At 46.6% G+C, this 27,142-nt stretch overlaps 1 protein-coding gene and 1 long non-coding RNA gene across 3 annotated transcripts in view; one reads left to right on the top strand and one right to left on the bottom strand.

Moving 5' to 3' along the window:
• DNAJC11 (DnaJ heat shock protein family (Hsp40) member C11) overlaps window positions 1-7,891 on the bottom strand; it is a 73,318-nt gene extending 65,427 nt beyond the window's left edge. For both annotated transcript variants that reach the window (XM_032394648.1, XM_032394640.1), the window contains exon 1: window positions 7,748-7,891. In XM_032394648.1, the coding sequence (XP_032250539.1) occupies window positions 7,748-7,819 (72 nt within the window). In that variant the 5' untranslated portion in view covers window positions 7,820-7,891. The remainder of the gene's footprint in view (window positions 1-7,747) is intronic.
• Window positions 7,892-8,010: 119 nt separating this feature from the next.
• LOC116641135 lies at window positions 8,011-25,579 on the top strand. The gene is made up of 3 exons (XR_004301138.1): window positions 8,011-8,214; window positions 20,793-20,905; window positions 25,353-25,579. It is a non-coding gene; the product is annotated as an uncharacterized LOC116641135 (long non-coding RNA).
• Window positions 25,580-27,142: the final 1,563 nt, after the last annotated feature.

Here is a 27,142-nt window from a genome sequence, read left to right as displayed (position 1 = left end):
AGCACATCTGGGGTTCTGGCTCAGATGTGTGGGTTGGGGAGAAACTGAAAGCATCAGGCTTTGGGGCGAAAGGTGAATTTGAACACCTAAGTACAACGCCCAGAAGGCAGGTGGAGATGCAGGAGAAGCAAGAGATTGTAAAAAGAGCCAAGCTCAAGAGGCCCAAACCTGGGGAAATTGTGAGGATGGAGAAGGAGTATCTGGCAGGGCAAGGGAGGAGGACAAAGAGATCATCCTAGAAGCCAAAGCTGAGGGGGCTTCAAGGCTGTCGCGGCAGCACAGATGCATCCACACAAAACGCTCCTGCTGGTATCTTCCCATTTGAGGCTTTAACACTCAAAACACCTTGAGATTGGCACCGAAGCCTCCATTTTACAGGTAAAAACAGTGAGGATCAAAAAGACTAAAAGTCTGGTCTGAGAGGGAGAAGGAACTTTCCAGACTACGGCCCCCTGACCCAAAAGCTAGCTGAAGATTAAGTTTAGCCTGTGTGGCCCCGCCCAGACCAAAGCTCGGTTCACAGAGTGAAAAGCTGCAGAGAAGGAGCAGGTACTCACAAAGCATCTATCACACAGCGAGCTCATCCAAACTGTGTGAAGAACTCGGACAAATCAATAAGAGCATTCCTTATTAACTTTTATGCTCATGATACTAATAAAATATACCGGCATTCACTTTACATAATAACATGCCCATTACTATGCTGAGCACTTACATGCATTCTTGCTTCATTTTCCCCAAAGCCCTAGGATAGTGAAATTATTGTCTGGATTTTATGGATGAAGAGACGGGCTCAGAGAGGGTAAGTGGCTTGCCTCTATCAGGCTGCTAGGAAGTCAAACTCAAACCTGACTTCAAGGGCTTCACTCTTTAAGGCGCCAACCCCTTTCGAAGCTCCACCATCAACTCTGCCTTTCCAAATAATCGCCATCAAAGGTACATAAGTGCTTCCCACGGAGGTGCTGGGCTAAGTGGTTTCAGCTGTCCTTCTAGAAAATCCCTGAGCACTGCCACAGCTTTCTGGAGTACAGGGGTCAAGTGGACATGCTACATGTCCTGTAATTTTTGAAAAGTCAACCTCTTACAGCCATTTTATTATTAAAAAAAAGTACTTTGAGAGAGCAAGGGTGAGTATGGGGGGGGAGCAGCAGAGGCAGAGGGACAAGCAGACTCCCTGCTGAGCGCTAAGCCCAACATGGGGCTTGATCCCAGGACCCCGAGATCACCATCTGAGCCGAAGGCAGATGCTTCACCGACTGAGCCACCCAGGCGCCCCCTACAGCCATTTTAGATTCTGCTTTGGGAAGGTAGGCTTAAGAGAGAAATCATGAGTAAGTCAGAAAAGCTAAATAGGAATTGATCAAACAATTCCAAGTTTCTACAACTAGAGGTAACCTAAGTCAGTTGTCATACATAGAAGGAAAAAACTTACAAAATTTACAGAACTCATTACCCCCAAGATGGCAATATAAATCCCCAAAAAAGATTACGCAATCAGTAATGACAGAAGTCTACATACTAACAAAGAAAAAGGCGGGCCCCGGTCACCTTCACGGTTTATGGGGTGGGGGAAATCCTGTCCTCCATGCCCACTTCTGCTGACGACAGAATGTGAGAAGAGGAGCCAAAGAAGCAGAAATGATTCCTGATCAGAGGTCATTCCAGGGGCTGAGGAGAGATTTTCTGACTATTGTACAATTTGGTTTTCATTTCTCTTCCTGGTCATGTCCATATGTGTATTTGGTGCCCTTGAGACACAACAGTAAATAAAAAGGCCAGCATCTTAGAGGAAAATGAGCCCCAGTTCCTTTCTGGGTCAGAGTGATGGTTCAGATCCTATCTTCACATAAAGAGCTTGGCTTATTTTTTTCCAAAAACCCTGACCTTATACTTTCTCTCGTCCATGTCCATCTGTTATATCCTGCCCACTCATACAGACTTCTTGTGGTTGAGGTCTGCTGGCATTTTACTAATGAAGAATGTTCTGGCTCCTGCAAACTAGGGAGGGGACACTGTACACGTTGCATGCAGAAGTGCTTCCAACAGTCCAAGAGCCAAACAGGACCCAGCTACCAGGAGATGAACTTGGAGGAGGCTCCAAGCGCCTTCAAGGGACTGGGAGCTTTATAAGTGTGGGCCACAATGGTGGTAATAAAGCAGCAGTGTTCCCAATGCTCTTTTCCCCTCCTGGTGCCCCCTTTTAAGCTTTTATGCTATTTTATTTATTCATCCCTGTTAGTTGTCTTAAATCCTTTCTTGAACAAGGTAGGGTATAAATAAAATCAAAATGAAAGTTTAATAAAAGTAAACACTAGAATTCCACAGCCAAGCAAAACACGTTGTGCGTCCCATTATTTTCCTTACCCATTGTTTACTACTGAACTCACAGCAAATATAAAAGCTCTCAATTGAATTCTCTCTTTTTTTTTAAAGATTTTATTTATTTTTTTGACAGAGAGAGACACAGCGAGAGAGGGAACACAAGCAGGGGGAGTGGGAGAGGGAGAGAGAGAAGCAGGCTTCCCGCTGAGCAGGGAGCCCGATGCGGGGCTCGATCCCAGGACACTGGGATCAGGACCTGAGCCGAAGGCAGACGCTTAACGATTGAGCCACCCAGGCGTCCCATCAATTGAATTCTCTTTAACAAAGCAAAAAAAAAAAGTATTTTGGTAGATAATGCAGAACTAGAGCATTAAAATTTCAAGAAGCAATTGTTTAAAATGCCCAAAGCAGAAAGGTAATAACTAGCTTATGGTTCATTAAAGAAAACACATTTTAAAATTTAACCTCATGGTGTTTGCTAATCATATTATAAAATGACATCTGGACCTAACTGGGTAACCTACGAACTCCCTCCCCACCCAGAAGCAATACCACCAGAAGCCTCCCTGAACTCTACCTTGGCACCCTCCTGACCCAGTGCTCTGTCTTGTCGCTTGGCCTCTGATCAGGGAGGTCCTCCCCTCCCTGCCTGGCCCCTTAGCAGCTGACAGCTCACAAGAGTTACAACTCTGGGTCCCACTCTGCCTTTACCTCAGACACTCACCGTCTTTGGGACTATCCCTTCTCCACTACTCCTGAGCTTGGCTCCACCTTCTGGGAGCTCGGCTCCTCCCCCCTGCCCTCCCCACGAAACTCATGACTTTGCAGAAGCAGAGTTCTGAGAGATAGCTGTCTTTTGAAGATAAGAAACTCAGTATTTTGAACAGAAAGAGAAAAGAAACCTTTAGGAATTCATAACCTGACGCTTAGCATAAATTCTGGCACTATGTTTTTTTATTAATATTAACAGATGGATAGCAAATTTAGCCAGGATCAGGTTTACCAAAGTTTTCTATGTACATGTATGTCTTTTAAAATAAGCAAAACCTCATGCTTTATCAAATTTCAGGAAATAACAATAAATATTAAATGAACATCTACTAGTACAAGGCAGTGTATACATATCCCCGTTACACGGCAATGCTCTAATATACAACATCCTGGCTCACAGTAAGTTCCTAATCCATTACTGCCTGTTCCCTGCATTTCAGTGTCAAAGAAAACGGGAAGCAGAAAGGGTAGACTACTGGCCCAGAGGCAATATCCGAGCCCCCCCCCCGTAAAGTCCCTGATACAGGACATTCTGGCTGCAAAGCTGTACAGCGCTGCCTCCTACTCAGTAACCTGGAAGTACTGCAGCACATGAGTAAGTGGAGACGTGAAGAGGTTAAATGATTTGTCACCCAGGGGCAGTGTGGGCTGCGACTCCTGCTCCTAGTGACCTTGCTCCTCAGCCTCTTCACTTACGGGACACCTCAGGAAGGGGATCATGTGCGTAAGTTCGGTTTTTGGATAACCAAGGCCTAATACTACCTGCTGAATGCACACGTTTTAAGCAGAGTCATTGTTATAAATTCCGAACTTTGAACATAATGTAGTTGATGGGAAACTCACTTAAGGAACGACCTTCTCCGACCTATCTTGATATCTCTCCTTAAGATTAAATTACCTGCCCATCACAAGGTTAGATAAGCAACAGACGAGTGAACACACAGCACCTTGCTGCTTTAGGAACCTAAGTGTGCGCCTGGCTTGGCTGATAACATCTACACTCAACTTCTACAGACATCCAGGCCATCCTGGTTGCTGGGCTGCGTGAAGTCCCCCTAGGTCAATCCGGACAGTGGCTAGTAGACCTTCCTCTACTGCTCCAGCCCATTCCATCTGCAGTCCAAACTTGAATGTTTCGTCCCACTCTGTGACTGTAACCTCCAGCCAGAGAAACCCAGACAACCAAAAACTGTGGAAAGACCAACGTACTCTAAACCAGGGAAGGAATCAAAGTGCTGGGACTCTGGGGAAACTTTTCCTTGGTGGGTGACAATTTTGCATTTTAGTTTCAAGGCTGGTATGGAAGGATGAAAATCCCAGAATACTGACCTCCATATATGGACTGCAAGGAAAAAACCTTTTCACATTAAGTTTATCTTTTACTTAACTATGCTTTTTAAAAGTGTTAAAAACTTGAAGAGACTGGCCCCTTTAAAACTAAATTGATTGGGACCAAAGATCTTAAAATGGGTTATAAACACTGCTGAATGTCATGCATAAAAATGAAAGTTTCTTTTAATGGTAATACAATACTGATGAAGTAGGAATTTGAATCAATTAGGAATAAATTCAGTTTAGAAGGTGTCAATCAAAATGTCTATAAAACGTATAAAGATCAAGAAAAACTCACTGGTCAGGAATCCTTTCTCCAAATAAATTTTGGAAAATCATCTCAGAAATCTCAGATCAGTTAGATTTTAGGCACCTGATGACACATTTGACTACACTAAACCAGAGATGCCAATCTGGTTTTAATGTGCCCAGTTAGTGATAACTTACTCCGTCTGCTCAGTGTGACAAGAGCTCTACTCTGTAAACAGGAAATCCAGAACGGTGGAGAAAGGCAATCATTAAAGATCACAGGGTCTTGTTCAGAGAGGCATGTGGTCCTGTCTAGCTGTCTGCTTCACTCTCTGAAATACAATATGAGGGGATATTTTGAAGTTTAAAACCTGGAAAAAGAGATTTGTAAGCTGATTTTTGACATTTCTGTATCGCTCCAACTGTAACCATACATTAGGCTTGTAATTTTTAAAATTTTAAATAGAACTTCCTGGTTTTGTGTCAGGTTACTTCCATTTGAGATTTCTAAGGAAAAGTCTCTGAGCTTCCTGAATGCAGTGTTGAAGGTACTCTCTTGAAGGTACTCCGAAGTACTGGCAGGAAGGGGATCCTGCCTCCTTAACCATTAAGGTAAACTTAAATGGCATCAAGCTATAGAACTAACAGCAAATACATCAACAGGTGTAAGAGTTAATATTACTTCCATAACTCTCCAACTAAATCATGCTATTTCAACTTCAGGTTGATTTCTGAACCCCGCCATCCTATTAAATATCAAGTCCAGAGATCACCTTGCGAGCTTTTCTTCCAGGAGAATCTTGAGATAAAAGCTGCACACCCTGACATTTCACACTGACTTTGTTGACAAAGGGAACGCAAAGTGACTTCAGCGAGAGAACATGTTTTATAGGGATTTCACACATAGCCATAAATATGAGAAGTGCTGTAACTCATTGGGAAAAGTAAGATTTTGGTTCCCACTCATCAGTCCAATAACAATGACAAGTCTTAAGATTCCAGCAGTTTCAAGGGTATACCTTTGACTAATGTTTACTGAGGACTCTGGCCAAGCCTATTATTCTAGATCTTTTTGATCATACGCACCTGCCTAAGATTCAGTAAACCTGGTAAATGGGCAAATTGCTGCTCAATTACTGATAATCCAGACTATAAATGAGTGGTAAGTAAGGCTGGTTTCAAGGGTGCCTGGGTGGCTCAGTCAGCTAAGTGTCTGCCTTCAGCTCAGGTTGTGATCCCAGGGACCTAGGATCCAACCCAGGCGGCGGGCTCCCTGATCAGCGGGGAGTCTGCTTCTCCCTCTCCCTCTGCTCTCCTGCTCTCTCTCAAATAAATGAAATCTTTAAGATATTTATTTACCTACTTATTTGAGAGAGAGAGAGAGAAAGAGATGGAGAGAGCATGAGCAGGACCCTGGGATCATGACCTGAGCCAAAGGTAGATGCTTAACTGGCTGAGCCACCCAGGTGCCCCATAAATAAAATCTTTAAAAAAAATTTAAAAAAAGAAAAAAAGAAAGGCTGGTTTTCAGAAAAGCTGGTTTCACTTACTGCTTTGCTTCTAAGAATTGGAGAAAACTTAGTAATTAGCCAAACAGCTTCATTCAAAGGGAAAGGAACTGAAGGCCAAAGAAGAGATTTACCCAAAGCCTCACTGTTTTTTAGTTACAAGAACCTCCAGGTGCCTATGGCAGCCTAACATGATTTGCAGTTCCCCCAGATATTTCACTGGACGTTTTCCTAATACAAGGTGGCTGATAGAGATTGTTATGTGGGTGCCCAAAGACACAATACCAGAATTGGCAGCTCTGTAGTCTGGTCATAGCAGCAGAGTGTAGAAGTCAAGAGCTGAGGCTCCAGTCAGACTTCTGAGGGCTGAATTCAGGTTCTTGCACTTTCTATTGGTCTTACTTTGGGCAAGTTACTTAACCTCTCTCGGCCTCAGTTTTCTCAGCTATAAATCAAGGGTTATCACAATACTTACCTTAGGGGCTGGGGTGGGAATTATACAAGGTAAGGTAATAGGAAATGTTCACTCCGCGTGGTGGCCCTGCACAAAGTAGCACTCAAAAAATGTTGGCCATCACTGACAGGGTGCACACCAGCACTTACGGACAACACGTATTTGACCGGCTTTGCCTAAGGTAGTCAGACTTGGCTAATTATGATCACTGGGAAAACTGAGATGGAATTAAAGGTTCTCTAAACCCAGCAGCTTGGAGATAAACGATCCACCTTATGACCTGACCTTGGAGGCCTTCCTGCCCTTCACGCTGATGTCAACTGGACTAGTCAACAAGAAAGGAAACTTACTGGGCTCCTACTACATGCCAGACACAGAGTGAGACTCTTTTACTGGGTGAGCAAACACGGTGCAAACACTTGGCGTGTGGAGAGGGGCGCGCATGCTGAGGCCGTGCTTGGGGCACCGCTGCTTTCCTGGCTTTACAGCGTCTTCCTAAACTGCGACCTCCGAATTGAGGCTGTAGGTACGGGAGGCTCTTCCTTCCATTTCTGGACAGCCGCTCAGGGGAGAGGAGGACACAAGACACGTGCCTCTGGGCCTGGATTCACGTCAACAGCGGGACGTCCCCATGAATACTCGGGAACCCTACAGACACCGTGGGAAGGTTCCCTCGTGGCCTTGACCTTGGTGCCTGAGACTCCGTTTCCCATTCTGCCGGCCGGGGGCGATGACACAGCCCCTCGGCCGAGGCAAGTTTGTGAGCCGGGCGAGGCACCGGGTCCTGGAGGGCCGGGAACGCCACTCCAGTAGCCTCCACCTCGGGAACCCTTTCCGTCTTGTGGGCACCAGGGCCTCTGGCCTTGCCAGGACGCGGCGCCCCGGCCGCCGGGAGCAGGGGCAGAGGCCGGCCGGGACACCCCCGGCGCAGGGGTCGAGGCAGTGGGGACCGCCCGGTCGGCGGGCGGTCGCGCATGTCGGGCGGGGTCACGCGGCCTCCCCGCCGGGTCCCGGCCGCCCGTGGCGGGGTCGGAGAGGTGGCCGCCAGCCCGACCCTCCCGAACCACCTGGCACGGCCTCCGCCCAGACGGCGTCCCGCCGCAAGCCTCACCTCCCTGCGCACGTTCAGCAACGAGTAATAGTCTTCATTGTCCAGCTCCTCCTCGCTCAAGGCCGTCGCCATCTTCGCAACCTTTCACCCCGCCAAACCGGCAAGGCCGTGCCCAAGAGGGACCGGCGAGCCGCGGCCCCGACAGCGCGGGCCAGCCCGGCTGCGCCACAGCGGCCCCTGGCGGACAGGAGGGGCGCTGCCGCCGCCCGCGCATCGCAGCCGCGCGCCTGCGCCCTGCGCCCCCGCGCCGCCGAGGGCGGGACGCGGCGGCCGGGGTCCACCACGTGCTGCCCGCGGACCCAAATCCCAGCCGGCCTCCCGGAGGTTCAACCAGGACCAGACAGGGAGGCTACGGTCACACCTGGGGGGTCGTCCTCTCTGTTCCCTGAGACACCTCCCTTGTCCCCCACGCCGGATCTCAGTGCGGGGAGCATCCTGTCCCAAACAGCCCTGCCCAGGCCCCCCACGTGAGTCCACCCTGGCCGGAGGCTCCTCGAGGCCCCACTTGCTTGACTTCTCTTTATACAGAAAACCTCCAGAATGGGATTTATTCCTGCCTCCATTGTTCGTCTTTTCTCCTGGCCATCCAGAACCCTGCCCGGAGAACGAGCCTCCTCAATGTTGTTTTTTTGTTTTGTTTTAATTTATTATTGCCCTATATTTAGGAACACCTGGCTGTTTTTTTCTGCTGCTTAACTGACAAGGCAATACCCATTTGGTTCCTAATAGAATTGCCTCTGGCAGGCATCTATACCTACAGTCCCTATCCCAGAGCCCTCCTCTTGTAAATTTCTACCTTATAATTTAGCGGTGCAGTCTAATTGATTTCAACCTGGTGCCTCTTCTTTGGTGCATTATTAAAGATGTCTCGGTTACAATCATCTAAATAATTTAAATGTCTTCAAAATGATGCAATTATCAAGAGAAGGTGGACCGCAGAGCTTCCATGCTCTTGCCACCTGTTTGGTTCATGCTGACCTGTACCAATTACTCATTATTTCTCAGGAACGTTTGTTGAGCCTTAACTAACGATCGGTTTAGAACTATCCCTGTTGCCCTTCCTAAGCAGGTCTCCTGGGAAGCCCCAAACACCTGTCTGTGGATTTGAGAAGTTGATTTCTTTCTCTTCCTAATTTTTGGCCAGATGTTCCCCATGTGGGCCTGTGTACGGTCCCTTCCAAGTTGCTCAGCCCTCTTAGGGCCTTTTGGCATGAGACAAGTAGGTGTGCTGAGTGTTGAGTCAGTCTGGAGCTCACCTCAGCCCAGGTTGTTAAAGGAAGAGCTATTCAGCTGGGTGAGGCTTTTCCACGATAGCTTTCACAGACACTCACATCCCATCTGCAATTGCAGCAATTTTTTATGGTCTTTCCTTTTTTCTCCTTTTGCAGAGCAGTGATTAGGGCTAAGCTGCTTGCTGACATTTGTTGGTCTTTAATAAATTTCTTACAGAGAGGCTGGGGGAAAAAACTACAACGTTGAGACATTCCTTCTTTCCTTAGGTTTTGTAGACATTAATTGGACCATAATGCTCAGTTGGGTAGAGAAGTTCCTTGCCATGCTTCCTCTGCCTTGGAAAACACTGCCTCTAGGAATTATATAAATGGAACCCAACATATGTTTCCGAGGGCCCAGGTTTGTGTTTCTAGGATTGAGAATGACCTGGTTTTGATCATCACTCAAACAAAATAAATAGTGACTCAGGGATGCTCTGTATTTGTTCCCTTTTGGGTGCATGAGACTTTGTATTATGGTTACTTGGAAAGTGGATGTGGCAAATGGAAAATGAGCTTAGATACACCCCAGGCCTGAGAGTAAATTTACTTCGGAGGTTGGCTGTTTTGTTTCTCCCTCCAAAAACCTTAATCTCTGATGGGCAAAATAATGGAAAGCGGGAGCAGTACAAATTGATAAGTTACCACACCCATACGGCCACCGATGGGCAAAATAATGGAAAGCGGGAGCAGTACAAATTGATAAGTTACCACACCCATATGGCCACCGCTCATGCCAGAGCAGCCGACGAAACTCAGCCACATTAACTCACTGCCTTGCGTTTTTGTTTTCTCTTTATTGGGTAAAGCCACAAAGCGATTTGTAACTTAGCTGCAAAGCCAAGCCTAATATACTTACATAATATATTTATATAGCTACATGTGTATGTGTTATATATATGTATAGATAATCATTTTGGAATTCTCTCAGCTGTAAATAGAAGACATAAGGACATTTACCTTCACCACCGTTTGTATTCAGAATGACCCTAGAATATTTGGCCTTCCCAGCACAACTATCAGGAAGCAGGCTTCCTCTGTTCAATGACTTGATCTAGTGCCAGGGGAGGGAGGGGAGTGGGGGCTCCCTTCTAGCATTAAATATAGGACACTCAGATTTGAATTTCAGATATGCGATGAATAATTGTTAGTATATGTATACTAATACTGCATGGGGCATATACATTTGCTAAAAAATTCCATTGTGTATCTGAAATTAAAATTTAACTGGGCACCCTGTATTTTTACTTGCCGCATCTGGCAACCCCAACTGGAAACCCTTCACTCCTTCCACCTTTTCCAGAGTAATACTCGTGAGAGATGAGGTAAGTAGCTTGACCCAGCCCTTTCTGCAGTTGGGCTGAATCCATACCCCTTCTCTATAATTCAGGAGAAACATTTACCTCTAATCTTTTTATTATTCTCTTGTCATTGAGTCCAGATTGGGATTCAGTGCTTGCTTGCCATTCATAGCCTGTTCTCCCTTTCCCTTATAAGCTCTGATAACCCTGTTCAGAGGAGTTAGGGGAAAATAATTCCTTAGCTGAAGAAAAGAAGGGAGAGCGTGCAGACATTCAAGAATTAAATTTTCTTGATGGTGTCTCCTCCCTTAGCATTTCAGGGACTTGTCATTTACATCTTTAGCCAAGATGATAATTGCAGAAGGGTTGAGTCACCCAGAGGAAGGGCCATAGCTGCTGTGTGAAGACCGTTGCTGAGAGGGTGCAGAGCTAAACCCCAGAGGCAGCCTCTGGCAGGGATGGACTGGGGGCTTTGCGACTCACCAGTTTTAGATCTCACCCTCCCGACAGAGCGTGCATCTCCAAAATCTCCAATTCAGAGCTTCTGCCTTTGGAACTCAGCATTCTACCTGCAATGTCATCCATCCATCGTGCCAAGAGTGCTGGTTTCCCCTGCTGTTTGCAGCTTTAGGTCCTTGGTCCCTGTGTGTTAATCCATCCTAATCCATCAGCTCCCTGCTGGGGTCCCCTTCTGATCTGCTTTCTTGGTCATTCCGTGATATCATAATCCTTTGACCTTTGGCTCTGTCCACCGCATCCATTCTCAGTTTGATTTCTCTTTCTTATCTACCTTTCTGCACTCCTCCCAGGCTGTTGGGAGTAGCTGGGGAAAGTCTTGGAAAATAGAAAGTTGATGCTATCTGACTTCAATGGGCCCCCAGTGTTACTTGGCAATCCTATTACATTCATCTCTTATTAACACTCTATAAATTCCCCACAGTGTCTACTCAGCTTATCTTTGAGTTTGGAGACAACATCCAGGAATGGGAACTGGTGTTTCAGCAATTTATAAGAAGGAAATGGTTTCTGTTTTAGTGGAATTCACACTCTAAAGGGGGGTGGGGGGGGAGGTACTGACAATAAACTAGTTAGTTAATAAACAAGATAATTTCAGATGCTAAGTACTATAAGTAAATTAAGACACAGCGATGCGATGGTGGGACATCTCAGCGGGAGGGAGGTTAAGTTGGTTGGTTGGTTGGTTAGGAAAGATCTATCTGAGGAGGTCATTTTGAACTGAATGGTGGGAAGGATCCAGCTTTGCAAGACCTCAAGGAAGAACTTTCGGTGTGAAGACTCAGAGATGGGACGAAGTTTGGTATGCTCTAGGAACAGGGAGCCAGCCAGTGGGCGCAAAGCTGACACAGGTTGGGGAGAGCAGTAGGACAAGATGTTAGAGGAGCTTAGTCAGGGCGGGCTCATGGAGGCTAGAGGTCAGGAATTAATTTTTTTTTTTTTAAGATTTTATTTACTTGTTTGAGAGTGAGAGAGTGAAAGGGAGAGCGATCAGGAGCAGGGGGAAGGGGTAGAGGGAGAAGCAGGCTTCCCGCCGAGCAGGGAGTCCGATGTGGGGCTCGATTCCAGGACCCTGGGACCATGACCTGAACCGAAGGTGGATGCTTAACCGACTGAGCCACCCAGGCGCCCCTAGAGGTCAGGAATTTAAATGTTATTCCAATCACAATGGGGAGCCATCGAAGGATTTTAAGCAGGGAAGTAACATGGTCCGATTCCCGCCGCCCCCACCTCAAGGATTACTCCAGGGGGACAGGGTTAGAAGGAGCAAGAATGGAAGCAGCCCCTCACCCCGACCCCATTAAAGGTTATGCAGTGTTCCAGGAGGAGAGGGTGGTGGGCTTGCACTGAGACAGAAGCATGGGGCTGGCAGGCATAGACTACTCTTTGCACTGGAGTCAACAAGAACTGCTGATAGGTTGGGTCTAGGGGACGGAGGCGGGGAAGAGAGGAATCAGCAGTTACTCTTGCATTTTGGTTTGAGCTGCCAGGTAGTGGATGCTGCTGAGGAAGCAAGGGAAGATTTTGGAGGAAGTCACAAGAGTTCTGTTTTGGAGACGTAGAGCTAGGTCTTCGTTAGACCTCCACATGGAGGTGGCACCTGCTGCTTCTTCCTTTCCACTTGCTCTTTTCACCTCTTGCAATCAGACCCTCGTTCCCATTATTCATTAGCATTCCCTCCTCAAAGTTTCCGGTGACTTCCTGAGCCCCAGAGGCTGTGGCATCCGTTGAATTGCAGACAGCCTGGACCTCAGGCAGCTTGTAAGCACGTCGCCCCTCCTTCACTGTAAGCTCTCCACCTCTGCTTCACTGTCTCTCTCTCTCTACCTCCATGTTTCTCTGTGTCCATCCCCCTTTCTTCCTCTGCGATCTGGGATCACACATCTTTCAGCCTCCTGATTTTCTTCATGGAGCTTTGGTTCTAACCAGAAAAAAAAAAAAAATTAATCTCTGAACCATTCTTGAACTTGTTCTTCATCCTTTCTTGCATCTCTGAGCTTCCAGGAAGGGTCATTGACCTTCAGCCTAAAAATCTGCCTCGTGGAAATTTTTTTTTTTGGGGGGGGATTTTCTGCTGTTGAACAATGCTCTCAGCTTTTGTTTATCTAAAAATATCTTTATCTGCTTTTATTAGTATTAAAGGATTTTTTTTTCCCCTCAGGGTAGAGGAATCTAGTTTGGCAATTATTTTGTTTTCCAGCACGTTGTTTCCAGTATCATTTCCCTTCTTTTAAGCGTCTGCAATTGCTGTAGCGAAGTGATGCTCTTGTTTCTTTTGGAGATCTCAGTTGTGCACATTAGACCCTCTCAGTGTATTCTGTATACTTTTTAAGAAAGTTTTTATTTATTTATTTTTGAGAGAGAGAGAGAGATAGAGTGAGTGCATAAGAGGGGCAGAGGGAGAGGGAGAAGCAGACTCCCCCCTGAGCAGGGGCTCCATCCCAGGACCTGAGATCATGACCTGAGCCGAAGGCAGCTGCTTAACCAACTGAGCCACCCAGGTGTCCCTCTGTATGCTTTTTTAAAAAAGAGATTATTTCTTTAATTCTTTATTTGAGAGAGAGAGAGAGAGAGAGAGAGAGGAGAGAGGGAGACAAGGAGACTCCCCACTGAGCACAGAGCCTGATGTAGGGCTTGATCCCACGACACTGAGATCGTGACCCTGAGATTGTGATCCCGAGATCACGACCTGAGCCCAAACCAAGAGCCGGACGCCCAACCAACTGAGCCACCCAGGCACCCCTATTCTGTATGCTTTTTATTCTCCCTTTTGTGTCTTCTTTCTTTTTATCTCTATGGCTTCTTTGTAAATAGTTCCCCACGAGCAATCTTCCACTCCTCTATGATTCTCCCATTTTCGTAAATTTTTTTTTTTTACTGCTTCATTGAGGTATAGTTTATGTGCAGTAAAATGTGCATATTTAGAATGAACAATTTTATGAGTTTTGACACATGTATACGCCCATGAATCCGTTACTATAATTAAGATGATGAACCACCAATCTGCTACTTAGCATTGTAGACCAGTCTGCATTTTCTAGAATTTTATATATGGAACATACATCCTGCCCCATAGCTATCATCCTTCCTAGACTGTCACTGCAGTGACCCTTCCCCTTTCCTCACTGTGGGCACCCCTGGTTCCTGAATGCCCTATTTCCTAATTGTTTGTTTCATTCCTTGGCTTTGATGGAGTGAATCTTCCCAGCTCTTTTGAGACCTTGGATGCCCGTATCTTACCTTTATATATGATAGTGAGTTTACTAGGTAGATAGTTTGACTGGATACAAAAATCTAGGTTGTAACGATTTTTCCTCATAACTTTAAAGGCATTGTTTTACAACCTCAGTTTCCTGATGTTGCTGGCAATAAGACGGATTCTATTCTAATTCCTACAGCTTTGTAACTGTTTTTTTCTTCTTTCTTTGGAAATATTGTTCTTGTTCCTGGTTTTCTTTTTTTTTTTTTTTTAAAGATTTTATTTATTTGACAGAGAGAGACAGAGCAAGAGAGGGAACACAAGCAGGGGGAGTGGGAGAGGGAGAAGCAGGCTTCCCGCAGAGCAGGAAGCCCGATGCGGGGCTCGATCCCAGGACCCTGGGATCATGACCTGAGCTGAAAGCAGACGCTTAACGACTGAGCCACCCAGGCGCCCCTTGTTCCTGGTTTTCTGAAGTTCCATGCTGATGTACCTTGTATGGTCTTCTAAAATTTATGGTGCTTATGGTGTTATGCATTCAGTGGGTTCATTTCTGTCCATCACTTCTGGAGAGGTATTTTTGATTGTTTGATAACTGAATTCCACTTAATTGGTTTTCTTGGTCTGTTCTTATTAGATCTATGTTTATCGTGATGTCAGACCTCTTAGACTGATTCCCACATGCTTTTTATTTCCATTCTTTTGTCTTTTTGGTCTTTGTTGGAGATCCAACTATATCTACCAATTTTTTTTATTGATTTTTAAAATGTTTGTCATTATATTTACATATTTAAGATTTTATTTATTTATTTGAGAGAGAGAGAGAGCTAGAGAGCGAGCACCAGTGGGGGGAGGGGCAGAAGGAGAGGGAGAAGCACTCTCCCTGCTGAGCAGGGAGCCCGATGCAGGGCTCGATCCCAGGACCCCAGAATCATGACCTGAGCCGAAGGCAGATGCTTAACCGACTGAGCCACCCAGGTGCTCCATGTCATAATATATTTTTTAAAAATTTCCAGAGCTCTTTCTTGTTCTTTGATTATTTTTTCTTTAAAATAGTTTCGTGTAGGCAATGTGTTCTCTCACATCTCTGAGAATGTATCTAAGTTTTATTCCACCTTCTCACTTTTTGTATTTCCTCCTAGTTATTATTTTTTTGTTTTCTTTGGCCTTTGTGTGTGAGTGTGTGGACTTTCCTCAAAGCTCTGGTGATCCTTGGCTGTCTATTCATGGGAGCTCCGTGTACATGTTCAGGACTACTCTTCTGGTGGGCTTCTTGGAGAGTTGTCGGGTAAGGTCCCCCAGATGTCAGATCTGTAGGTCTTTTCTCTTGGGTGGACTGGCTTTCCCAGGGAGGAGTCCTAATTTCCCTGGCCTGGGGTAGGTAAAAGCTCCAAAGGGAAGGGAGTAACATTTTAGTATGATATCTAGTATCCAGTGATGCTCTGATATCTAGACTCCAGAGCCTTTTCCTGGTGAGCCTCACCAGATAATAAACCTCCTGCGGGGTGGGGGTGGGGGAGTAGTTGCCTGGCTGGGTAGATTGGGGAAGGATACATGGGGTTCTAAACTAGTCTGTATGTAGACTAGCAATACCCTTGTCCAGCGTCCAATTCCTGAACCACTCCTGGATCCCGTAGCACAAACCAGCCCACTTTTCCATTGTCTTCCCTCACCCCATAGGCATTTGGCCGAGTGGAGAAACCTGTAACCTAAGTCTGTTACAAAGGGCCCCTCCATTTTACATCTTCCACATTTTTGTCGTATGTTTCATCCCGTGTCATCTCCTCTCCCATGCATTGTGTTTATATGTGTTTATACTTGTTTAATTCCTTTATTATCCTTTCATTGGGATTTCTGAAGGGAGAGAAGACAAACTCCTACATGTGTTTTGTCAGTTTTAATCCCAGTCTCTTTGTACAACATAATGTCCATTTGTACCACTTATACTCCAGTGACAAATTTCTGTAACTTGCACATTTATTTCCTCTGTTAGATTGTAAGCTCCTGAGGCAAGTGCTTGAAATAGTTTGTGTTTATATTTCCAACAGTGTTGTGTGTCTGGCATCTAATAAGAGCTTAAGGTACATGCATGTATTTAATGTGTGCCAAAACCAAGAGGAAAGAGAGCTGGAAGCGAAAGATGATGGAAGGGGAGAAGCAGAGAGACGATTTCATCCACTGATAGGCAGGGAGACAGAGCTCGGGCTGGGGCGCCAAGGATCCCCGGAGCCGAGCAGAGCCAAGGGAAACCCTGAGTCTTTCTGGATTGGGATTGATCAGCCTTCTCCCCAAACATCCCTGATCTCAGCAAGGGCATGGCTCTGTAGTTTGGTAAGCTGCCCATCTCCCTTCCCCATCTTCTCAGGAAATCCACGGAGAGAGGTGGCTTTGTCACAGAGGGTGGTTGGCTGGGGACCTGTCTTGACCACAGAGTCAAGTCAGGAAGAATGTCTTCTTTTAAATTAAGTGCCAACTTCAAAGAAAAACCTCTGTGTATTTTGTTGGTTGGCTGGTTATTTTATTATTTAAAAAAATTTTTTTCTTTTTTTTTCTTCTGAGTAGGCTCCATGCCCAATGTGGGGCTTGAACTCACGACCCTGAAAGTAAAAGCTGCCTGCTCTACCGACTGAGCCAGCCAGGCACCCCTATTTTATTTTGTTTTAATTTGTTTTTATATGTTTCTTTTCCCCCCAAACACTAAGAACTTTATTATCTAACAAGAGGCCCAAAGCCAGGTGATTCTGGAAGCAGAGAGATCAGCTGCTCAACTATATCATCAAGGGGGAAGGCTCTTTCCACGTTGCTCCTGGCATTCTTGGGAGTTGTGTCTGCTTAGGCTGGATCCTCTTATGGTGCCTGGATGGCTGCGGTAGGTCATTAAAGAAAAATACATGAGTATTTTCTTTTACAAAAATAGCAGGAGTCCTTGTACGGAGGGGGGATGAGGAGCTGTTTAAAGGCTATAGAGTTTCAGTTTTGCAAGATGGAAACCAATCTGCAGATTGGTTACACAACGAGGTGAATGTATTTAACCCCTGTTGAGCTGTACACTTAAAAATGGTTAAGGTGGTCAATTTTATGTTGTGTGTATTTTATCACAATTGAAAAAAATTTAAAAATATGTTGGGAGTCTTGACCTCTTGGCTTTGGGTGACTTTTAAATCCAGATATTTTTTTTCCTGATCTCACTGCCATCAAGAAAGCCAATCAGTAAGCAGAAATGTTGCCTGTCAGTTAGAGATCGAAAGTTCTGGAACTCATCTGAGAGTCACCACTGCTCAAGGCCAACCTGACACGTCGTGAGGGTTCACGTTGCATTTCTGAATGAGTTTTCAACGTGATGGAGGCGTGACTTCAGTAGTAGACAGTGGCTGGCCGAGGCCTTCATTCTTCAGCGTTAAAGCTAAAGATACTTCTAGAAAGATCAGAGCAGGGTTTCCAACCTCAGTGCTATCAACATTTGGTGCTGGATAAGTTTCTTGTGGGGCTGTCCTGTGCACTGTAGGAAGCTTAGCAGCATCCTGGCCTCTACCCACTAGATGAGCAGTACCGTCCCCAGCTGCGACCACCAAAAATGTCTCCAGAAGTCCCCTGGGGGACAGAATCACTCTGGTCGAGAACTCTGGGTTAGAGATGAGGAACGAACCACAAGGACCCTCTTCTCTGACATCGGCTTCTCTTACTGCGGGCACTCGGAAAAAAAATGTCTAGCTTCTAGAATTTAATGAATTGAAAAAAAATATTTAAGCTACCATTTATGGAATATTTCCTATGTGCCAAACACTGTTCTGATTCATCTCACTGAATTCTCCGATGTAATTCTTTTTTTTTTAAAGATTTTTAAAAAAGATTTTATTTATTTGAGGGCGAGAGAGCGTGAGAGAGAGAGAGTGAGCACAAGTGGGGTGGGGGGCAGAGGGAGAAGCAGACTCCCGGCTGAGCAGGGAGCCCCATGCAGGGCTCGATCCTAGGACTCTGGGACCATGACCTGAGCCAAAGGCAGACACTTAACCAAAAGAGCCACCCAGGCGCCCCTCCTCTGATGTAATTCTTAATAGCTTCACTTGAAGGAGAAGGAAGCTGGGCTAAGGCAGGTGCTTGTCCAGCCCTCGGAGCTCGTAAATGGTGAAACCAGGATTCAGATGCAGGTCTGTCTCCGTTTATGACTGCCTTGATGTTTAGATGTTTTTTTTCTGTTTTAGATTAATTCGTATAATGATGTTTCAGAGGACTTTGAGCCGTATGTGGTAACGTCAGCTTTATCTTATACTTCCCTCGGACATGTGGTGTGAGAAGATGTTATCGGGGACCTGTGAGGGCGGGGAACGTTCTGTTGCGCACTCAACAGCTCTGAGTCCAACATCAAGTGTCTGCGAGTTAGGGGATAGTTACCTTCTTGCATCCCTGGCGAGACAGGTGGCTCAGGGGCCCAACATAATCCAACTTCCCAGTCGAAATACTGCTTGAATGTCCCTTAACCAGCAGAGGGCAGACCTGTGGTCCCAATCGACAGAAGTGGGCAAAGAAAATTGTTCTTGAAGGTTTGGAACAGAAGGGGAAAGGCTTGGGAAATTGGCAGCTGCATCCCTTGCTTGTCCAGAGCTGGGGCCGTTTTTTTATATTTTTGTGGGCAGTGTATTTCCTTGTCCTGTTCTTTAAAAAAGTGCATAACCTCCTTCCATAACGATAACGTAAAGTTGGAAGATCACCTGAACTTTGCTTTCCTCCTCCTGACTTACCACTATTAAGCTGATCTTGGTCTGTATTCCAGTGTCACAGGGGCGAGAACTGTCTCTGCTGGGAAATACCTTTAAGAAGGAGAGGGTTTTTCTCTGCATCCTCCTATCTGGTAGGTTCTCAGGGGCTCAGTGGGGCCATGCGTTGAGGCCCCAGCATGCTACCACCAGCAGACCGCTGAATCCAGAAGGGGATGGATGCCTTAAGAGAGGACAGGCACACAGGCGGTCCTTATTTTATGAAAAAGGAAATTACCCACAGAACCTTTAGCCAGAATTCTGTCTGGGCTGAACCTCTGATGAATTTACCCAAATCTTCATTCTTACATGCTCACCTACATCAAAACCGCAGGAAGGGTAAACAAAAACTTGTCCAAGTTTGTTCCGTTTCCCAGAGAAGCAGGCTTTCCCCTGCTGCCTGGCCCTTCTGCTAGCTCCTCGTGTAACTAGCTACGTGCCTGGCAGAGCCATATTAATCATGATAAGCTGTTCATGCGGAGGCTTTTCCTTTCCTGTCCGTGTTACCACCCGCATTTCTGTCGAGTTGAGCGTCTTCAAAATCTCTCTTGGATCAGAGTGGTGGAACGTGGTATTGGGAGCATCTCCTTACCCTTCAAACTCGTCTCCACTCTTCACTCCCAGACATGTCTGATTACGTTCAAGGTTGTTGTTAAGCCTAGTACAATGGTCGTTTGGGAAGAAATCCAAAGAATGTCACAGATTCGGTTTGTTTGATGAGGGAAGAGGAAGGCCCCCCTCTGAGCAATGAGTTTCCTCCAGAAACAGCCCACCTCTTGGATTCAGGTGCTTCCCGTGATTTTAAAGTAATTAGTTCCTTGCAAACAATACGAAAGGACAAAAGTTTCAAGGTGTGGGATCACCATGGCAACGACTCAAATTCCCTGCCTTGCCCAGGTTTCAGAATGAGAGGAACTGGTCATGGCATTCCTCTGAAACTGGCCAAAGCCTCAAGACCTGCAGGGTCGCCCATTCTCTCTCTTTGCCTCTCCCAGGGCAAAGCGTCCTGTTCTGTGGGTGTGGCGGGTGGAATAGTGACTCCCCCGGAAATGTATGTCCCTGTCCTAATCCCTGGATCCTGTGAATATGACCTAACTTGGAAAAAGGGTCTTTGCCGATGTAATTAAGGATCTCATGATGAGATTATCCTGGACTTAGGGTGGGGGGCCCTAAATCCAAAGTCGGGTGTTCTTACAAGAAAATGCAGAGGGAGATTTGAAGCGTGGACACACAGGGCAGAGTCCATGTGAAGACAGATGCCGAGGTTGGAACAATGTGTCTGCAAGCCAAGGGGTGCCAGGGGCCACCAGAGGCTGGAAGAGGCAGGAAGGTTCTGGAGCCTGGAGCCTCCACAGGGAGCATGGTTCTGCTGAGACCCAGATTGGAGACTTTTGGCCTCTGGAACTGTGAGAGATTACATTTTGATTCTTTAAGCCCTTTGTTACCATGGCCACGGGAAACTCATATCATGGGTGACTTCTGCTCCCCCCATCCCATGCCTTTCTGTGCTTGAGTTATAGCCAAGAGCCCTTTACCATTGACCGGAGAGCACACTTTCTGCATAAGAAAAGAAAAAGGGAAAGCAGATTTGGGGTGGAATGCGCAGCCATCCAGGTCTCATCAGAACCCACCCTGGGGTCCATGGGCTACAGGTGCTCATCCTGGGCACCCCGAGAGTGCCACTGTCCCGAACACAAACTCTAGGTCCGGCACCTTGGCCTGTCCTGTCTTTCCGTCTGCCGCAGACTCACTGGAAAGCTCGGATCTGTGCTGCTACTCCTTTCTCACTCTGGTCAGAATCCCCGTTCTGTGGCATCATGAATGGTTTCCATGGAAATGAAAGGTTGAGATAGAATGGTGCCAATGTGCCTCTGAACTTCAGAATTAAACAAGGGCTATTGTTTCTGCCAGCCGTGGGGTTTCATTCATTCTGAAGATGTCACGGGGGGGAGGGGGGGTTTGGAATGTGTGTCCCTAACTTCCTGATTTTCTGCCATATTCCAGCCCACCTGGCTAATGAAACGTGGAGCGACATGGGAGCACCTCGGATCTTCACATACTTCGCTCTTCAGGCTCTCTCCTAGCTTTGCCTGTGCGTGGAAATGTCAACAAGGAAGGTGAGATTTGCTGTAAATAACCAGATGGTCCCCACGGGGTAGGCTGCAGGTGAGGTGGAAATCCTAGCAGGAGACATCACAGCCAAAACGTTACCAATCGAAACTCACCGCTGGTTTAGTGCATCAGAACCAGCACACAGAACCAGCACACAGAAGGGGAAGGCAGACCCAGGGCAGTGGGCTGGCCCTCATGACCTTGAGGACAGGGGCTGTGAGTCCATACCTGCTTCTTGTCTGACTTCTCCAAGGGTCAGTCTCAGGGAGAAGCAGACCATAACCAGTCCTCTAACTGGCTCCTGGTAACTGATGTGCCTGGGCCGAGGAGTCCTGGTATACTCCCCTTACAGGAAACGTCACCTGGTGACTCTTACTTCGGAGTAGGTGGGGTGACTATATATCTATATCTCTCTATATATTTAAAGATTTATTTATTTGAGAGAGAGAGAGAGAGAGCACACAGAGGCAGAGGGAGAAGCAGACCCCCCACCAAGCAGGGAGCCTGACATGGGGCTCGATCCCAGGACCCCGGGATTATGACCTGAGCCGAAGGCAGACGCTTAACCGACTGAGCCACCCAGGCGCCCCTGGGTGACCATATTATCACCCAAACTGGAGTGCTTTTCAGAATGAAAGGAGCTGCTGTTAATTATATCAGGCCCACAACAGGCACAATGTAGATTGTCCCTGGAAAAGAGGGACATTTGGTAGCCTTACCTTAAGGCCAACCAGTACCGCACTCCACAAACGATCTCAGTGTTGAAGTGCCCCTTGACTCAGTGCTTGGACCTCTCTCTCTCTCTTTTTTTTGACTTTTACATATTCCCTACACCAGCACCGTCCAATGGAATTTTCTGCAGGGCTGGGAATGCTCTGTATCTCTGCTGTCTGATACAATAGCCACTAGTCAAATGTAGCTCTCGAGTACTTGAGATGTAGCTCCTGTAACTAAGGAAATAAAATTTAAATTTTATTTAATTTTTTTAAAGATTTTATTTATTTATTTGTCAGAGAGAGCGTGAGCAAGAGTGAGTGAGCGAGAGAGAGAGAGTACAAGCAGGGGGAGTAGCAGAGGGACAGGGAGAAGCAAGCTCCCTGCTGAGCAAGGATCCCCATGCGGGACTTGGGGCAGATGCTTAATGGACTGAGCCACCTAGCTGCTCCTAGATTTTATTTAGTTTTAATTCATATAAATTTAAATGGCCACATCTGGCTAGTGGCTATTGTATTGCCCGGTGCAGACCTAGATAGTTTCAGCCAGTTTCATGGCTCTGTTTCTGACTCCCAAATTTGTCCAACCGCCCCAACCTCTCCCCTAACGTCCAAACCCATATATATCCAATTTGATGTATTTACTTGTATGTCTAATAGGCATTTCAAACTTAACATAGTCAAAACTCACCTTCTGATCACAATATGATTACCACTTTGAACGCATTAGTGTCGCTATTCAAAACAAACAGACAGAAAGTAGCAGGTGTGGGCAAGGATGTGGAAGAATTGGAACACCGGGCACCTGCCCATGGGAACATAAAATGGCACAGCTGCTGTGGAAAATGATAGGGCAGTTCCTCACAAACTTAAACAGGATTACCATATAATTGAGGATTCTATTCCCAGGTATATATCGCAAAGAACCGGAAGTGGGCACTCAGACATTTGGACACCCCTGTTCTTAGCAGCGTTATTCAGGATGGTTGAGAGGTGGGAACAGCCCAAGTGTCCATCAACAGCCGAATGGATAGACAAGAGGTGGTCCATGCACACATGGAGTATGATTCAGCCTTAAAAAAGAAGCAGATTTTGACGTGCAACCATGGGGATGAGGCTTGAAGTCCCACCATCATGCTAAGTGGAATCAGCCAGTCACAAAGGAACAAGGATTGTGAGATCCCACTTATGTGAGGTTCCTAGAGTAGTCAACTTCTAGACACAGCAGGATGGTGATTGCCAGGAGCTGGGGAGCATCGGAGTGTTCAAGGAGTCCGGAGTATCACCTGGGGGAAGATGTAGAAGTTCTGGAGGTAGATGGTGGTGTTGGTGGCACCACAAGGAACGTATTAGGTGCCACAGAGCTGTAGAGTTAAAGATGGTCGAAAGGGTAAATTTTGTTATGTAAAAAACCAGACTCTGCTGCCATTTTCTTCAAATCCGCTCCTTTTCTGCAGACTTTTCATCTCAATACCAACTCGATTTTTCCATTTGTTGAATCTAAAGACCTCTTCTTTCTCTTACCGTCCACATTCGGCGCACCTGCGCATCTCAGCCCTACCTTCAAATACATGCATTCAGAGCCTCACCACATGTCACATCACGCAGCACGCTGGGCCCCGGATCACCCCTCCACGCACATGCCCACTGACTTCTCATGTCACCTGGAGCCACAGCACGTCTTGGCTCTGACCCGAAGGCCCTGTGTTATCTGTCCTGCTGCACAGGCCTCCTCCTTTTCCTCAGACACCCCAGGAGTGTCCCTGCCTGCTCTTCTCTCTGCCCGCACTGCCCTTTGCCCCAAATCGGCATGGCCCGGCCCCAGCCCCCACCTTCTTAGGTGTGCACCCCTATCTCAGCGGGCCCTTCCCAGGTCACTCTGTCAAAACTTTCAGTACCCCTTCCCCTCCCCCCACTTCCCCTCCCCCACTTCCCCCTTCCCCACTTCCCCCTTCCCCCACTTCTCCCCTCCCCCCACACTTCCTATCCTTCTTGCTTGGTTTCGTCTTTTTCTTATTCACATTCATCAATAGCTAACATATTATATATTCTATTCATCTTGTTTATTTTCAGCCTCCCCACTAAAATGTATGATGTTTAAGGCAGGGGTTTTAAAATCTCTTTTGTTCTCTGCTTCCCCCCCGCCCCCCACCCCATGCCCAGATCAGCACCCAACATACAGCTGGCACTCAATACATATTTGTTAAATTAATGAAGGAATCCGGACCGTGAGGCAATTGCTCAGGACCCGTCTCTTTCAGGGACTCTTCTTTGACTTACGTGAACACTCTAATCTGTTCAGTGTTCAGTCAATGTGAAGCACCTTCATAAGCTCGGTTTTCTTTTCATCTAAGTCCATGGTTCTCAAGGTGATGGTGCCCCCTCAGGGGACATTTATCAGGAGACATTTTTATTTTATTTGTTTAATTTATTTATTTTTATTTTTTTAAAGTAGACTCCACACCCAGCACAGAGCCCAACATGGGGCTAGAACTCATGACCCTGAGATCAAGACCCGGGCTGAGATCAAGAGTCGGACGCTTAACCAACAGAGCCACCCAGGTGCCCCTGTCAGGAGACATTTTTGGTTGTCACAAGGGGCAGGAGGTGTGTCCCTGTACCTCTAGTTGGACTGCTAGGACAGAGGACAGCTCCCCACAACAAAGAATTAGCCCGACACAATGTCACTTGCGCTGAGGTGGAGAACCCCTCATTCAACCTAATCCATATGGGTTGCTACCTAGGCTGCACGTAATGAGAGGTGAATTCCTTTCAGGCTGTTTTAGGCTGAACTGTGTCCTTCAAAAAAGATATATCGGAGTCCCAATCCTCAGTACTTCACAATGCGACCTTATCTGGAAATTGGGTCTTTGCAGAGGTCATCAAGTTGAGAGGAGGTCATTAGGGTGGGTCCTAATCCAGTGTGACTCGTGTCCTTATAAAGAAGGGAAATCTGGATGTAGACCCACACCCAGGGAAGACCAGGTGAAGGCAGAGGGAGGGATGGCCATGCTGCTGGAGCCATGAAGGCTCCAAGCCGGCTTCAGCCCGGGGACGGCAGGACTTCTGTCCACCACTGAAGCTGGAAGCCACAGGGAAGGATCCTCTTCCCTCGGGCCCCCAGGTCCTCAGGTAGAGCTCCCGCCTGCCCACACCTTGGCCTCCAGACTGTGAGAAAGTTTGTTTTTTTTAAAGATTTTATTTATTTATCTGTCAGAGAGAGAGAGAGCACAAGCAGGGAGAGCGGCAGGCAGAGGAAGAAGCAGGCTCCCTGCCGAGCAAGGAGCCCGATGCGGGACTAGATCCCAGGCCCCCGGGATCACGACCTGAGCCGAAGGCAGACGCTCAACCAACTGAGCCTCCCAGGTGTCCCGTGACTGTGAGATAGTTTTAAACCACCTGGTTTTTGGCACTTTGTTAGGGCAGCCGCAGGAAACTAAAACAAGTGCAGAGCTGGTGCTACATCCAAACTTGATACTAATGGGGTTGATAACCCTGTGACAATTAAATTAGTGTCTGGGAAAAATGAAAGATTTCACCAGGATGGTGGTTAGAGTCTCATATGGGAGGAGAGACAAGAATATTTAGTCTTTTGGGTATTATGAAACTCATGACCTAGAGTCGGCCAAGAGCACTTGGATAATAGATGTTCAAAGCCACCAGTCGCCAAAGCCTTTCATGGGAAAATTACCCCAGCACAAAGTGCTTTTTGCTAATATTAACTTTGGTTCTATTTCAGATCAATGGAGGCAAAAAACCAGGAGATCCCATAAATCCCGTTGAGCCTGTCACAGCTGCCAAATTATGCCCTGATAAAGCCTTTGGCGGCTAAAGATATGGCCGTTCACCCGGGGTGGATGCGACTGGGAGGGGGCTTTCTGGAGAGCATCTGGCCCGCAGTGGGGACACTTGTCATAGAGTGTTATCTGAAGGCTCTGTGGCTCTAAAGAAGGGTGAAGTTTTGAACGTGATTATTTCTAAATAAATAAATAATAAGGATAATTTAAAAATAAACAAAGATCTGGATTTAAAGGCTACTTATTGTCCCCGGACCAAGATTAACGGTGAGTGGCAAGTTTTCGTGAGAGATAATGTCTTTTCATATATAAAAGATCCTATTGATTTCCTGTTGGTATTATTTGGAAAATGTGCACTGTGTATGGAGCAGAGACAATCTTCCATCACTTGCTTTATGGGAAGAGAATGGTTATTGTATCTCTTCCCATAAAATATAATCTCTTTTCCTCTTCCAAAAATCTACCTGTTCCTCTGGGAATTCCCAGCTGTAATCTGGGGAAGTGGATTGATTTTTTTTTTCTTTTCTTTTGCATGTGCCAGTATTTTTATATTGGGCTTCTTTACATTTTCTCATTGTTCTCTGGAGTCTGGCTTTTCTAGATTGTTATTTGAGCCCATCTAAAAATTCCTCTAAAATCAGTGCCATCGAAACACACACATGATGCTGGATGTCAGGTTCCCTGTGACTTGCTTAGGAGGAGTGCCCCTCCCTTATCCTCCAACCCGGGGCTGGTGTGAGCGCCTAGGAAGGCTTTGGAGGCAACGAGAGGTTGCCTAGCATGTTGCAACAGGATGAAAATGCAAAAAACCAAATCACCGAAGGAAGGAAATGTTCTTTCTGAGGATTGGGGTTCTCAGCATTACCTCCGGGCATTTCTTCAGGATCAGTGAAGATACAAGGGCAAAGTCCTTCATATTTAAATATCGTGCTCTGAGCAGCGGCTTCCCAAGCTAAGGAGTTTGGCCGCGAAGAGCCCAGCAATGCAGCCCTGTTCCAGATCTTACACGGGGAGGTCTGCAAACTGTATCTCCAAGCTGCAAAGCCTGTCCTGTGGCTCTGTCTTCACCTCTTTATTAACACAGACCCTCCCTCAATTCTCCTAGCCCAAACCTACACACTCTTCCAGGTGCAATCCCTCCACAGCCCCCCGCCACACTTCCTGCCCTCTACGCTGGTTTTTCTCTCTTCCCCGAACCCCCGTGGTATCCTGGATGGCACCGTCCCAGCCAGCACTGGGTTACGACCACCTCTCATTCTCTCTGTATGTGTGCTATTCTTCAGGACTACCGTGGGCCTACTCTTCATGCTTTACTCCCCTTTCTCTCCCTCCACTTCTGTGCTATGCCTGGAGCCAACCTGTTTATTCTGCACTATTGCTAGATGATTTTTTTTTTAAAGCCTAAAAAGAAAAGTATATATATATGCTTGTGTGTGTTATGGGCTGAAATGTGTCCCCCCAAATTCACACATTGAACTCCTAACCCCCAGCACCTCAGAATGTGACTGTATTTGGAGAGGGGGTCTTTAAAAGGGTGGTTAAGTCAAAATGAGGTCATTAGGGTGGGCCTTGATCCAAAGGACTGGGGTCCTTATAAGAAGAGGAGGTGAGACTCACCCAGACACATAGAGGGACCACCACGTGAGGACACAGGGAGAAGGTGGCCAGCCATGAGCCAAGCAGAGAGGCCTCAGGAGGAATCAACCTGCCAACACTTTGCTCTCAAACGTCC

The sequence above is a fragment of the Phoca vitulina genome, unplaced genomic scaffold (genome assembly GCF_004348235.1).
Source record: "Phoca vitulina isolate PV1807 unplaced genomic scaffold, GSC_HSeal_1.0 scaffold2, whole genome shotgun sequence".
In the NCBI taxonomy this organism is placed as follows: domain Eukaryota; kingdom Metazoa; phylum Chordata; class Mammalia; order Carnivora; family Phocidae; genus Phoca; species Phoca vitulina.
The sequence above is the reverse complement of the archived record's forward strand: the minus strand, read 5'-3'. Positions and strand labels throughout refer to the sequence as shown.